Source organism: Pseudophryne corroboree, chromosome 5 (assembly GCF_028390025.1).
Source record: "Pseudophryne corroboree isolate aPseCor3 chromosome 5, aPseCor3.hap2, whole genome shotgun sequence".
NCBI lineage: Eukaryota > Metazoa > Chordata > Amphibia > Anura > Myobatrachidae > Pseudophryne > Pseudophryne corroboree.
Genome location: NC_086448.1, coordinates 770,381,774 through 770,396,776, shown reverse-complemented (window position 1 = coordinate 770,396,776; position 15,003 = coordinate 770,381,774). Strand labels below are relative to the sequence as shown.

General features: G+C 44.3%; 2 protein-coding genes across 3 annotated transcripts; both read left to right on the top strand.

Annotated features, from left to right (window-relative positions):
• Positions 1 to 1,173: 1,173 nt before the first annotated feature.
• On the top strand, positions 1,174 to 2,602 carry LOC134929436 (kinesin-like protein KIF19). The gene has a single exon (XM_063925065.1). The coding sequence runs from the start codon at positions 1,232 to 1,234 to the stop codon at positions 2,489 to 2,491; it is 1,260 nt and encodes a 419-aa protein (XP_063781135.1). The 5' UTR covers positions 1,174 to 1,231; the 3' UTR covers positions 2,492 to 2,602.
• A 2,578-nt stretch (positions 2,603 to 5,180) lies between these two features.
• On the top strand, positions 5,181 to 14,715 carry LOC134928491 (uncharacterized). Of its 2 annotated transcripts, none has more exons than XM_063924304.1 (3): positions 5,181 to 5,522; positions 11,493 to 11,631; positions 12,718 to 14,715. In XM_063924304.1, the coding sequence occupies exons 2-3, from the start codon at positions 11,563 to 11,565 to the stop codon at positions 14,629 to 14,631; spliced, it is 1,983 nt and encodes a 660-aa protein (XP_063780374.1). In that variant the 5' UTR covers positions 5,181 to 5,522; positions 11,493 to 11,562; the 3' UTR covers positions 14,632 to 14,715. The 2 variants fall into 2 exon arrangements, with proteins under 2 accessions (XP_063780374.1, XP_063780372.1); XM_063924302.1 differs by having other exon boundaries at positions 11,496 to 11,631; positions 12,718 to 14,714.
• The last annotated feature ends 288 nt before the right edge of the window (positions 14,716 to 15,003 follow it).

Sequence of the window (15,003 nt, the reverse complement as noted above, 5' to 3'; positions counted from 1 at the left end):
AGAGAGAGAGAGAGAGAGGAAAGTGGAGAGAAGGGAGGAGAGGGGGACATCTAACTGAGTGCCAATACCCACACTACAGTACTCGGGGATCTGCAGACAAGTACGGAGAGGGTTGACCATCAGTCCATCACTGTCAGTCATGTATAGCGCTTTCACTTCAGTACAAACCAGTATATGACTCCAAGATCCAGCATTTCCATACAGTAGACAGAGACATGGCTACTATGAAGTCACACGGAGAGCAGCACTAGCCACAAGGTAGGAAGAAAGTGCAATTAGATGATCCACGGCTGCGTACTGTATACAATGTCTGCTGGTCTCAGGAGAGGGGACAGGCAGGAAATAATCTGTACCCTGTACAGGGTGATTGATGACCAGGGAGAACTCTGGCCGCCCCCAGTACAACATACACCGCACTCACCCCTCAATCCCGCTTCAGGGCCGTCGCTGCTGTAGCTCCAACGCCAGTCACAGCCGCTGGGTCCCGCCGCCACTTTCGCCTCCAGTGTCGCGTGTGGGTGATTGGACAGCGGATCCCGCACTGGATCCGCTGTCCAATCACTGGTGCCTCGCTGACATGGGGGTGGTGTCCCTGTCAGCGAGGTACTTGGATTAGTGCCGCTTTCCCTATCTGTTTTCATGGGCTTTTACAGCCCAGTGCTTGGCCCCGCTCCCTCGTTCTGCCCCCGTTCCCATTATCTATTGGAGGCACTGCTATCAGTGCCTCCCAAAGTAATTTAAACACACAAAATTATTACAATTAAATAAAGAAGATACTTATGACACAGACTATGTGTCATAAGTATCTTTTTGTATGATTTCAATAATTAATCACAGGGATGCACTGCCTCCCCTGCCTCCCCTGAGTGCACGTCCCTGGCATATATGTGGTGGTGGTGGTGGTGGTGTGTGTATGTGTATATGTGGTGGTGGTGGTGTGTGTATGTATGTGTATATGTGGTGGTGGTGGTGTGTGTACTGTATATATGCTATGTGAACAGTATGTGTGTAGTGTGTACTATGTGTGTGTATATGTGGTGGTGGTGGTGTGTGCCTATGTCATAGTGATGTCATAGTGCAGCTGATTGTGATGTCATAATGATGTCATAATGCAGCTGATGGGTATAGAACAGGCAGCTGGCTGCTTCCTGGCTCATATCTGATATTGCTGGACTTGTGCCAACACACAGATAATTTTCTTTCGCTTTTCTGATATTAGAATCAAGAGAAGATGAATACTAAACAGAAGAACGCTATAGACCATCAGGTGACTGTGGCTCTGCGCATCCGTCCATTTAATTTGATGGAGACTAAGAATCGAGCCCAGTGCATCACACACCAACTTGGTCCGCAGACGCTGCTACTGAAGGACCCTGGCGAGGATCCTTATGACGTACTGCGCTCGAGCAGGACAAGAGAAACAACATTCACCTTTAACCACGTGTTCGATCAGGCAGCTACTCAGGAAAATGTATATGATTCCACGATGAAGAACATAGTGGATGACATCCTAGCTGGGTACAATGCTGCCATATTCGCCTACGGCCCAACAGGCACAGGGAAGACCTATACTATGATGGGTAAGCCTCGCGAGCCCGGAATGATTTATCGCACCCTGAAGGACCTGTATAAGACGATTGAGGAGACCGGAAGGAGAGATAATTTCTCTGTATCATTGTCATATGCTGAGATCTACAATGAAACAATCCGGGACCTATTAAGACCTTCTTCTGGATCTTTGGCCCTCAGAGAGGATCCTTATGGTAACACCAAAATACTAGGGATTACTGCGTTCTCCCCTAGCACTCCTGAGGAGGCCATGAATCTGCTGAAGATGGGAAACAAAAGGCGCTCTGAAACAACAACAGCAGCTAATAAGACCTCATCACGCTCCCATGCCATATTACAAATCACTGTAAAACAAACAGGCAGTGATGGGGTTAGCACAGGCCGCCTGTACATGGTGGACCTGGCAGGATCAGAGCGAGCAAGCCAGACTACAAACAGTGGCAAGACCATGAAAGAAGGAGGTTACATCAACCGCTCCCTCCTCGCCCTCAGGAAGTGCATCATGGCACTGCGCGAGAAACCAGGCAGCCATATAAACTATCGGGACAGTAAACTGACCTGGCTGCTAAAGGGCGCACTGAGCGGAAAAAGTAGAATGGTCATGATTGCACACGTCAGCCCTGCAGATAGTGCCTTTGAAGAGTCACGCAGCACAATGACCTATGGGAGCAAGGCCAAATTCATCCAGACGCGGGTGGAGAGAAACAGTGCCCCCCATGGTACTGCTGAGAGGGGCAGGGGGGGCGCGGTGCTGCAGAAAGACATGCAGTTTATTATGAGACGCACTATGGCACCGCTGATTAATTTGCCCCGCATGGTCCCTATGGCAAAGAATTTACAGTCTGCACATGAGATCAGTGCTACAGCTCGTGCCAGTGCAAATTCTTACACATTTCTAGAATTAGCACGTAGATGGCTGTAGAAACACCACTTGGGCTGGTAGATACATCACTTGGGCCGGCAGAAACACCACTTGGGCCAGCCGGCAGGAACACCGTTGGTGGTAAAGGTTATTATAAAAAAAAAATGAGAGCTGGGGATTAGGGCTACCGGCGACACCCCAAGAAAAAAAAAAACGACACTGGGCAGCCACCTCATTGGTGTGTTGGAAGAGCTGCTAATTATTTGTAAAATATTGACAGTTCCATCTAACTCCTTGATACGTTAATAACTTTAACATTTAAACCTGGGCAATGTCGGGTACAGATGGAGCCGCGCTAATCTGAGGCGGCCCCATCACAGGCGTGCACTTCTGGCGTGACTGGGCGATACGTCCGCCTGGTCACTCCTGGAGTGCACAGAGACGCTCCCATTGTGAGAGTCTCTATCTGGGCGCATGGACTGAGACGCTCTCCATTCAAGTGAACGGGGTGCGTCTCCGTCACGCGCGCCCGGCCGGGTGGAGACGTTCTCAGCGATAGGCGCGCCCCTAGTTACAGACGGAACCACGACTAGCATGGCTCCATCTGTACTTCAGCTGCTTATATATAATTTGTGCTCTTCGTGGTTTCAGTTCATTATGTTTCACATTGACATTTCTCTAACGTCCTAGATGATGCTGGGCTCCTATTAGTACCATGGGGTATAGACGGATTCGCAAGAGCCTTCGGCACTTTAAGACTTTTCCACAGTGTGAACTGGCTCCTCCCTCTATACCCTTCCTCCAGACCTCAGTTTAGAAATTGTGCCCGGTGAGACTGGACGCATGATAGTGGAGCTCTCCAGAGTTCTGCTGGAAAAGACTTTGTTAGGTTTTTTATTTTCAGGGAAGCTGCTGGCAACAGCTTCCCTGCTTCGTAAGCAAGGCCTGTGTAAGGTCTCTATGCACCCTAGGCAAAGCATCATCCTAGCGCTCCCTAACCTGCAAACCCTCCCCCCCACACACACACACACACACACACACACACACACACACACACACACACACACAAACACACCTACCTACCAAGGGGAGATTCAGGTGGTCACTAGGTGGGCTGGGGTGAATTGCATCTTATACTGTACATATACAGAGAAAAGGGGCAGCACTCAAGGACTTTTAAAGGGATAAAGTATATTGTAAACAAAGTCACAACATTTTGTGACTTTGTATACACTATACTGTACTTTTATAAATACACTGTTTAATACAGTGGTGTGCGGTGAGGTCAGTGGCTGGTGAGGCACTACAGCCATAATGTCTGCCGAATCCTGCCAATGACCCCTACCGCCGCCGAGCCAATGCCCGCTACTGCCTCTGAGCCGATGCCCGCTCCCACCACCAATGGCTTACAAACTCGCCCACCATCAACTGACCCAGCCCTCTGCCACTAATTTGCACCTCAGTCCGATGCCGCCAATGCCCGCTGCCTGCCTGCTCAACATACTTGTGATATATTGTAAATTTTTATAGAAAAAATAAATAAAAATGAGTGTTTGGGACTGGGAAGGGAGTAGGAGGAGGACATGAATGCAATTTTGGAAAAGGGTCTGATTGGTTTAAAAAATGTAAAAAAAAAATGCGTGAGGTCCCCCCTCCTAAGTATAACCAGCCTCGGACTATTTGAGCCGGTCCTGGTTGTTTAAATACTGGGGGAAAAATTGGACAGGGGTTCCCCGTATTTAGACAACCAGCACCGGACTCTTAGTCCAGTCCTGGTTCTAAAAATACGGGGGACAAAAGATGTAGGGATCCCCCATATTTTTAAAACCTGCACCGGGCTCCACTAGCCAGGGACATGATGCCACAGCCGGGGGACACATTTATGTAGGTCCCTGCGGCCGTGGAATTACCCCCCCCCCCCCCCAACTAGTCACCCCTGGCCGGTGTTCCCTGGAGGAGTGGGAACCCCTTAAATCATGAGGTACCCCCTCCAGGCACCCAAGGGCCAGGGGTGAAGGCTGAGGCTGTCCCCAGCACCCCTGGGCAGTGGGTGCCAGGCTGATAGCCATAAGTGTTTAAAAAAAAGAATATTGTTTTTTGTTGTGGAACTACAAGGCCCAGCAAGCCTCCCCCGCTTGCTGGTACTTGGAGAACCTCAAGTACCAGCATGCCGGGAAATAACGGGCCCGCTGGTACCTGTAGTTCTACAACAACAAAAATACCCAAATAAAAACACAACGCACACACCTTGAAAGCAAAAATGTATTAAAACACACTCACACATACTTACCTACATCCCACGCCGATAACGTCCACTTGTCCAGTAGAATTCAATAGGAGTACCTGTAAAAATGAGGGAGAGATTACTTACCTACATCCCACGCCGATCACGTCCACTTGTCCAGTAGAATCCAATAGGGGTACCTGTAAGAATGAAAATAAATACTTACAAACTTCGTTCCTGAAGCAATACACGGGGGAGGGGGGAGGAGAGAGAGAGAGAGAGAGAGAGAGAGAGAAAAAACTTAGAAGATGCAAGCCCCCCGGACCAGATCAGGGTGTGGAATACGCCCGGCTCGCTCAGTCACTGACAGCGGAGCCGCCAACTCCCCATTGCTTAGTAACGGGACACCTGGCAACATTAGTCTGAGCGCCCCGGTGTGATACGAGTGTGATATGAAAGGGTGAGAGTGAGGTTTCTGACTGACTTCCATTTTGTGCCGCAGTAACTATGCCATATAAATACAAGAGAATAGCAAGGGTGTTTGTCTTATGAAAGGGTGTTTGTCTCATGCTAGAAGAAGGATTCTTAGAATAGACAAGGACTCGTGTTGTTATTTTCAGTTTGTTATAGACAAGGACTCAAGTTGTCATTTTCAGTTAGATAAGATGTTTCAGAACCTCCGGAATGTACCCACATATGGATAGATTGTGTTTTTAGTTTTGTATAAAGGACGGGGAATGTTAGGGGAATTTCGGAATCCACCTGAGACGCTAGCAGACGTGCTGCGTGTGAATACCGAATTTCCCCTTGAGACGATCGTCCTGAGATTCCCCGATCCAGAGTGCTCAAGTGATGCTACAATATTCGGTAAGATATTGATGTAGTTTCTTGATATTATACCTACAGTATATTTATGATTATGTATTAATACTAGAGATGAGCGCCTGAAATTTTTCAGGTTTTGTGTTTTGGTTTTGGGTTCGGTTCCGCGGCCGTGTTTTGGGTTCGAACGCGTTTTGGCAAAACCTCACCGAATTTTTTTTGTCGGATTCGGGTGTGTTTTGGATTCGGGTGTTTTTTTCCAAAAACACTAAAAAACAGCTTAAATCATAGAATTTGGGGGTCATTTTGATCCCAAAGTATTATTAACCTCAAAAACCATAATTTACACTCATTTTCAGTCTATTCTGAATACCTCACACCTCACAATATTATTTTTAGTCCTAAAATTTGCACCGAGGTCGCTGTGTGAGTAAGATAAGCGACCCTAGTGGCCGACACAAACACCGGGCCCATCTAGGACTAAAGCGCCGACCTGGTAATTTTCCTAATTAAAGCGCCGACCTGGTAATTTTCCTAATTAAAGCGCCGACCTGGTAATTTTCCTAATTAAAGCGCCGACCTGGTAATTTTCCTAATTAAGCGCCGACCTGGTAATTTTCCTAATTGCTTTGTTTGTTGAGGAGGCCGGCTACCTCCTCACCAGGTGGCAGCTAATCCCAGGGTGCACACACACACAGGCCTGCCAGCGCCACCATTACCTCTTTTTCCTTTTTTTCCATCTAGGAGTGGCACTGCAGTGTCACGCAGGATGTCCCTTCCAAAAAACCCTCCCCAAACAGCACATGACGCAAAGAAAAAAAGAGGCGCAATGAGGTAGCTGTGTGAGTAAGATTAGCGACCCTAGTGGCCGACACAAACACCGGGCCCATCTAGGAGTGGCACTGCAGTGTCACGCAGGATGTCCCTTCCAAAAAACCCTCCCCAAACAGCACATGACGCAAAGAAAAAAAGAGGCTTTTTACTGATATTTGGTGTTTTGGATTTGACATGCTCTGTACTATGACATTGGGCATCGGCCTTGGCAGACGACGTTGCTGGCATTTCATCGTCTCGGCCATGACTAGTGGCAGCAGCTTCAGCACGAGGTGGAAGTGGATCTTGATCTTTCCCTAATTTTGGAACCTCAACATTTTTGTTCTCCATATTTTAATAGGCACAACTAAAAGGCACCTCAGGTAAACAATGGAGATGGATGGATTGGATACTAGTATACAATTATGGACGGGCTGCCGAGTGCCGACACAGAGGTAGCCACAGCCGTGAACTACCGCACTGTACTGTGTCTGCTGCTAATATATAGACTGGTTGATAAAGAGATAGTATACTCGTAACTAGTATGTATGTATAAAGAAAGAAAAAAAAACCACGGTTAGGTGGTATATACAATTATGGACGGGCTGCCGAGTGCCGACACAGAGGTAGCCACAGCCGTGAACTACCGCACTGTACTGTGTCTGCTGCTAATATATAGACTGGTTGATGATAAAGAGATAGTATACTCGTAACTAGTATGTATGTATAAAGAAAGAAAAAAAAACCACGGTTAGGTGGTATATACAATTATGGACGGGCTGCCGAGTGCCGACACAGAGGTAGCCACAGCCGTGAACTACCGCACTGTACTGTGTCTGCTGCTAATATATAGACTGGTTGATAAAGAGATAGTATACTCGTAACTAGTATGTATGTATAAAGAAAGAAAAAAAAACCACGGTTAGGTGGTATATACAATTATGGACGGGCTGCCGAGTGCCGACACAGAGGTAGCCACAGCCGTGAACTACCGCACTGTACTGTGTCTGCTGCTAATATATAGACTGGTTGATAAAGAGATAGTATACTCGTAACTAGTATGTATGTATAAAGAAAGAAAAAAAAACCACGGTTAGGTGGTATATACAATTATGGACGGGCTGCCGAGTGCCGACACAGAGGTAGCCACGGCCGTGAACTACCGCACTGTACTGTGTCTGCTGCTAATATATAGACTGGTTGATAAAGAGATAGTATACTCGTAACTAGTATGTATGTATAAAGAAAGAAAAAAAAACCACGGTTAGGTGGTATATACAATTATGGACGGGCTGCCGAGTGCCGACACAGAGGTAGCCACAGCCGTGAACTAACGCACTGTACTGTGTCTGCTGCTAATATATAGACTGGTTGATAAAGAGATAGTATACTCGTAACTAGTATGTATGTATAAAGAAAGAAAAAAAAACCACGGTTAGGTGGTATATACAATTATGGACGGGCTGCCGAGTGCCGACACAGAGGTAGCCACAGCCGTGAACTACCGCACTGTACTGTGTCTGCTGCTAATATAGACTGGTTGATAAAGAGATAGTATACTCGTAACTAGTATGACTATAAAGAAAGAAAAAGAAACCACGGTTAGGTCACTGGTATATACAATTATGGACGGGCTGCCGAGTGCCGACACAGAGGTAGCCACAGCCGTGAACTACCGCACTGTACTGTGTCTGCTGCTAATATAGACTGGTTGATAAAGAGATAGTATACTACTAATATTATATACTGGTGGTCAGGTCACTGGTCACTAGTCACACTGGCAGTGGCACTCCTGCAGCAAAAGTGTGCACTGTTTAATTTTAATATAATATTATGTACTCCTGGCTCCTGCTATAACCTATAACTGGCACTGCAGTAGTGCTCCCCAGTCTCCCCCACAATTATAAGCTGTGTGAGCTGAGCAGTCAGACAGATATATAATATATATAGATGATGCAGCACACTGGCCTGAGCCTGAGCAGTGCACACAGATATGGTATGTGACTGAGTCACTGTGTGCTGTGTATCGCTTTTTTCAGGCAGAGAACGGATTATAAATAAAAGTGGTGGTCACTGGTCACTATCAGCAAAACTCTGCACTGTACACTACTGAGTACTCCTAATGCTCCCCAAAATTAGTAAATCAAGTGTCTCTCTAATCTATTCTAATTCTAAACGGAGAGGACGCCAGCCACGTCCTCTCCCTATCAATCTCAATGCACGTGTGAAAATGGCGGCGACGCGCGGCTCCTTATATAGAATCCGAGTCTCGCGATAGAATCCGAGCCTCGCGAGAATCCGACAGCGTCATGATGACGTTCGGGCGCGCTCGGGTTAACCGAGCAAGGCGGGAAGATCCGAGTCGCTCGGACCCGTGAAAAAAAACATGAAGTTCTGGCGGGTTCGGATTCAGAGAAACCGAACCCGCTCATCTCTAATTAATACCTGACGAAAATACTATAAGAACTAATAAATTATTTACTATTGAGACATAAAAGTGTTGTTTGTTTTGCTGCATTAAAGTGTAAGCCTGTTCTGGGCAACAGTGAGCGCAGAATGTATTGAGCAATCTCACACACCCTAGTTCTATACAGCAAGACATTTTTGGCGTAGTCGGCAGGATTGTGTTTTATTGCATCTCGGCATAGGAAACGTGTAGCGCAAAACTCTTTTGTACGGTGGAAGGTCCTGGCCAGACTGACTCCTGTGCAAAATTTTGACAATTGGCAAATTGCCAACTTTTTGCCGATCTACAATATAACATAGTTTAATCAGGATGTTTTGCAAGAAAAAGAAGGGAACAGAACAGATTACTGTTCCAGGATGGACTGAGAGTTCATATAGTATTATAGCACGAGAGTTATCAACGTCAGGATTAGCAGAATCATGGGATGGTAAACTCAAGAATGCAGAACCCCTTGATGTTGTACAGGTACTCGAGGGGGTCCCTGCCAAGGCAGGTGATGTAGTAGCACTAGGTAGGCAGTGCTGGATCCTGGCATCCGCTTACCGCAAAATGCACCAAAGATATGAACAATTACAGTCAAAATATCTGAAGATAGAACAGACTACCGTTGAACAACAAGGAACGATAGGATTATTGCAGTGCAGTAATCAGATGTTATTAGAGAAAATTCAGATATATCAAAGTGTCGCTGAAAAGGCTGCTGTCAAAGTAGCTCAGAACAAATATAAGAAAAGAAAAGGGAGGGTGAACACACGAAAGGTGCGGGCAATTATTGCCTCTGCTAACCTTTAATGGGATCCCGATACGTGGGATGGTGATGTATGGGATAGTAGTAGTGAGGAGGAGGAAGAGGACAAGGGGGGATGGGATCCTCCCAATCCTGTCATTGACCCTCCCGGGGCAAATGCTTGTCCTGTCTCGCGCAGGCAATTAACTAAGGTTGCAGAAGGTGGAGGGCAGGCAGTCCTCAAAGAGAAAATGATACTGCAAGATTTCACTCAAAATGAAGTTATGGAACTATTGACCAAATTTTCACAACGCCCCAGGGAAGGCGTCCTTACCTGGCTGGTCCGTTTGGTAGAGGATGGCGCTGGAGGGGTTGATGTAGATAGACAAGATGTTGCAAAATTTGGAACTCTATCCAAAGATAGGACAATTATGAGGGACGCACAGTTATGGTTCGCCAGAGAGGGTAATGCTCAAGTACAAACTAATCTCTTAACAGTGGTTGCATACGGGGTAAATTCCCGGTACACTGATGAGATACCTACCTCTGACAAACCATGGACAACCCTCAGAGAGTGTGTTCAACGATGTAAGGAAGAGGCTATGAAAGCCGCTGTGCTTTTAGAAGAAGCCGCTGAATATTTACAAGGAAGGGTTTCAGTAGCAGCTCGGGCTAGGCTCGTGAAGACAGCTCCCCCTGCATATAAGCCAGTGGTTCTGACATTATTAATTTCTATGACAGATCAAAGATGGGAAGATGTAATCGATAAGATGCGGGAATTACAGGACATGGTAGAATGGAATAGGGATAGAGCAGAGTCAAACACTAGAGGAGGGAGTGGAGAACAGGGATACAGACAAACCGGCAATGCAGATAATAGAGTATCCAGACGGGAAATGTTCCAAGCTCTTTTGAAAGCAGGAATAGATAAAGAAACCATAGATGGGAAAGATACTCCCTATTTATGGAAATTGTATAAGCAAAACATTTTGTCAGGCAAGAAAATTGCTTTTGCAGGGAATACCAGTGAGAAAAAGGTAAAAGAATTTATGGATCAAGAGAAAGCAATTAAGGGAGGAAAATTGCCTGACTGGGAGATGTTTGAAAAATTATATCCCTGGGAGGATATTGCCGCTAAAGTAGCAACACGTTTGAAGCCTACTGCTCCTCCCGAGGAACAGGAAGATTCAGAGGGTGATGCATAGGTAGCGAGCCAAGCCCCTGTATGGATTCGTCATGATGAGAGACCTTATGTCAAATTAGGAATCCATTGGTCACGGGGCAATGTACAAGAGGTCCCCGCGTTAATTGACACAGGGGCGGAGGCTACCCTAATATATGGAAATCCCAATAGATTTAAAGGACCCCGAATTAAAATTGCAGGGTTGGGGGGGTCGAGTAACTGAAGGGGTACAGGTGGAAATACCTCTAAAAATAGGAAATTTACCTATTAAGAAATGCCGAGTACTAATAGTACCCATTAGAGAATATATTATAGGCATTGATGTTTTAAAAGGACTGACCCTTTATTTAGATACAGGAAAATTTAGTTTTGGAGTCAGAAGTAATTGTATTCAGGCCAGACCTATTGTGGTGGGAAAAGTAAAAATGCCCCCAGTACATGTCCCACCTGCAACTAAATTAATTGCAATGAAACAATATCGTATACCGGGGGGCCATCAAGAAATAAGCGAAACCATTAAAGAATTAATGGATACAGGAGTGGTACGATATACCACTACTGCTTGGAATAATCCGGTATGGCCAGTGAAAAAGAGCGATGGCTCCTGGCGCATGACTGTGGATTATAGAGAATTGAACACATGAAAAATAAAGGGTGGGAGATTAATCCCGCCAAGGTGCAGGGACCTGCACAAGCGGTGAAGTTTTTGGGGATACAGTGGAATAAAGGACATTGAAGTTATCACTAAACAAACAAAAGTAACTGTATTCCATGTTGATGCACATGTACCATTAGACTCACTTGAACGTTTGTTTAATTCACAAGCAGATGCACAAGCCGCCATTGCTAAGTCATCTCATGAGCCAGTGGCAGGAGAGACGAAGGAATTGGAATCATGGTTGCAGGGTACAGCCCTTTGGGCACACCAAAAGAGTGGACATCTGGGAGAAAAGGCAACTTACAGGTGGGCGCAAGAAAGGGGTATTCCCCTCACATTGGACATTGTGAAATCTGTGATTTTACGGTGTCCCTTGTGTCAACACTCCCAAAAGAGGGAAGTGCCCCATACTGTAATGGGCCATATTGGAAGAGGTAAGTTACCTGGACAAATCTGGCAGATGGACTTTATTGGACCCCTGCCAGAAAGTCGAGGGTGTAAATTTGCATGTACAGCAGTAGATACATACTCAGGATTAATGGTAGCTTTCCCCCGTAAAACTGCTACACAATGGAGCACTATTAGGACACTTGAGATTATATAGAAAGAATGAATGGATTATTAAAATCCACTCTGAAAAAGGTTAATGGATCTGATAAGTTTGGGCAATGGAGAGATAATATCTCAGAATCTTTACAGATAATAAATAACCGACCATTGACAGAATCCACAACTCCTCTGATGAGGATGTTGACCCCCAATTTATCAATCAAGGCAGCACATAAAATAGAAAGCCTTATTTATTGGAAACTTCACGAAAAGGCGATAGAACCGTACAGAGCTACGCCCATGTCGGCAGGGTTGGACATGTATGCTATAAACCCTGATGTTATTGTTCCTTATGGGATTAAGGTTATACCTACTGGGATAGGTTGCAAAATGCCTTCTAATCATTATTGACAGTTGTCAACCCTTTCTAGTATGGCCAAGAACGGAATAATAGTGATAGGAGGAGTAATTGACCCCGACTATCAAGGAGAAATTAAAATAGTTGTGATGAATTTGAGCCCAGACCCCTGCGTAATCTGTGAAGGGGACCGAGTGGCACAATTGTTAATAATACCTATTTTGATAGAGCCTATCCAATTGGGAGAAGCTCCAACCGAACTTGCTGTTCGAGGAGACAAAGGTTTTGTTTCATTTAACACTGTGAATGTAGGAGCAAAAATCTGGGTACAGAAGCCTCAAGGGCCGCCTGAACCGGCTGAGGTTATAGCTGTGGGAAAAGACAGAGTACTCTTAATAATGAAACCAGGACAAGAGAAATGGGAATATGTACCTCAAGAAAAATGTTATTTGCGAGAGTAACTTACACTAATTTTGTACCTATAGATTGTCGTGAGGCTCAGTCTTGGAATCCTTGGAATTGTATTATTGGTCGTCCCCTCTAGTACATGGACACCTGGATTGAAGATAGAGAAACGAGAGTTGCATACTGTACGGTGGGGATGGAACAATGCCACCATACCAAGAACCCAAGATAATTTCACTTGTCAGGCCAATCAGCGCTGTACTAATATAGTAAATATAACAATTCCAGGAACAATGTGGGCTGGACCGCCTGATCCACAAAGAAACAGATATCGACCTACATTTGCCTTACATCAGTCAGAAGGCAACATCACATTTAATGCTGCAGTAAATATAAGTTGCTGCTCCAAACCTTATAGGTTCCGATTTCTCCCTAAAGAAGAGAAGAATAAAGAATACAAGAATTGTTCTAAACAAGGAGCAACCACATTTCGGTTAGCCGTAAAAGACGTTTTAATTTTGGTATGTCATAATGCTACTGAAATAAAAAATCGAACGTGGTGGGCACAAGATTTAATGTTTATTGATATCAATGCATCACGAATCGATATTGGACATGTTAAAAGATTACCATCTACATGTAAAAATGTAGGTACACAAGCTCAAAAGACTGTGTTAGTCACACAAGTTGTTTTCCCTCCCAATAATAGACAATGTATATCCCGGCAACGACGTGCCTGGTATGATACATTGTTGAGAGGATATGGGACTCTAACAGGAGTATTAAATAGAATAGATATTGAAACATTAGCCAATAGGATGCATAGCACCGGTAGTAAATTAAATGACAGACTTACATTACAAGCAAAATGGATGCCTACTATTTTTGAGCCAGCCAAAATATCGGCTGGAATAGATACTTTAATGAATCAGCTAATTAATGCTAGTAATGATTTTGCTGTTGGATTTGATACCAACATTACTAAATTTATAAATTGGACCGTCTGTACACTACAGACTATGTATGAGCAACAACAAAAAGGCGTTATGCAAACTATGCTAATGACCGGAAATGAACAAGTATGGAGAACAATTTTTAATACAAGTGTGTCCAGGGACGCTTGGATACACTTGGAAGCTGCTAAAATGATTTGTAATGACACCATATGCCAAGGTATTTTAACTATGTATAATGTAACCAAAGTTATTCAAATGTGTAAATATATTGTAATGCCTTTGTTGTTAGGACCATCTGGTGGAGAATGGTACTGGTTCCCCACTATGAAAGGAGAATATATAGATGAGAATAATAGAACTCATGATTTGAGTATTTGTACACCCACTTTACAAGGCAAGATATGTAGAGTACAATCTGCAGTTTATGAACCTTGCTTATTAGAGAATGGAGTAAATTTATGTAAATGGATAGTTTTACCTTTGTCATATACAATGATGATGGAGGTAGCCCCACAAGAAGTATGTTTGGTAACTGATACACCAGCCATACCTGGAATTGTAGTTTCATTTTCCGGATGTATTAGTAATGTTAGTTCCTTAACCTGGGAAAATGAGACATTTATATTGTATGCTGACCGTGAAGAACATGTTACAAAATATTGGAGTCCACAAAATTTAAGTATTCCCCAATGGGATTTGAAGTTAGATAAACTACATACAATTATGAAACAATCCAAAGTTATTGTAGATCATATCAAATATCTAAATCAATCTATTGTAACTCATCAAGTGACAACAACAATAATTGCTGATCAATTACAGAAAATTGGTTCTGATGTCCAGGATGCAACTTCTCATCATTGGTGGGACTTGTTTACTGGATATTCTCCGTCTGCATCCAATATGCTAAATTTTCTGATACATCCTGTTCTCATACTGTGTATAATAATAATAATTTTATCTATTTGGAACTGTGTGGTATTTTACCGCATATGTTGTAAACGACAAAAGGTTGTAATGGCAAGTTATGCGTTATAATTGGAATCAGTCAAGGGCCGTTTGTGATACGAGTGTGATATGAAAGGGTGAGAGTGAGGTTTTCTGACTGACTTCCATTTTGTGCCGCAGTAACTATGCCATATAAATACAAGAGAATAGTAAGGGTGTTTGTCTTATGAAAGGGTGTTTGTCTCATGCTAGAAGAAGGATTCTTAGAATAGACAAGGACTCGTGTTGTTATTTTCAGTTTGTTATAGACAAGGACTCAAGTTGTCATTTTCAGTTAGATAAGATGTTTCAGAACCTCCGGAATGTACCCACATATGGATAGATTGTGTTTTTAGTTTTGTATAAAGGACGGGGAATGTTAGGGGAATTTCGGAATCCACCTGAGACGCTAGCAGACGTGCT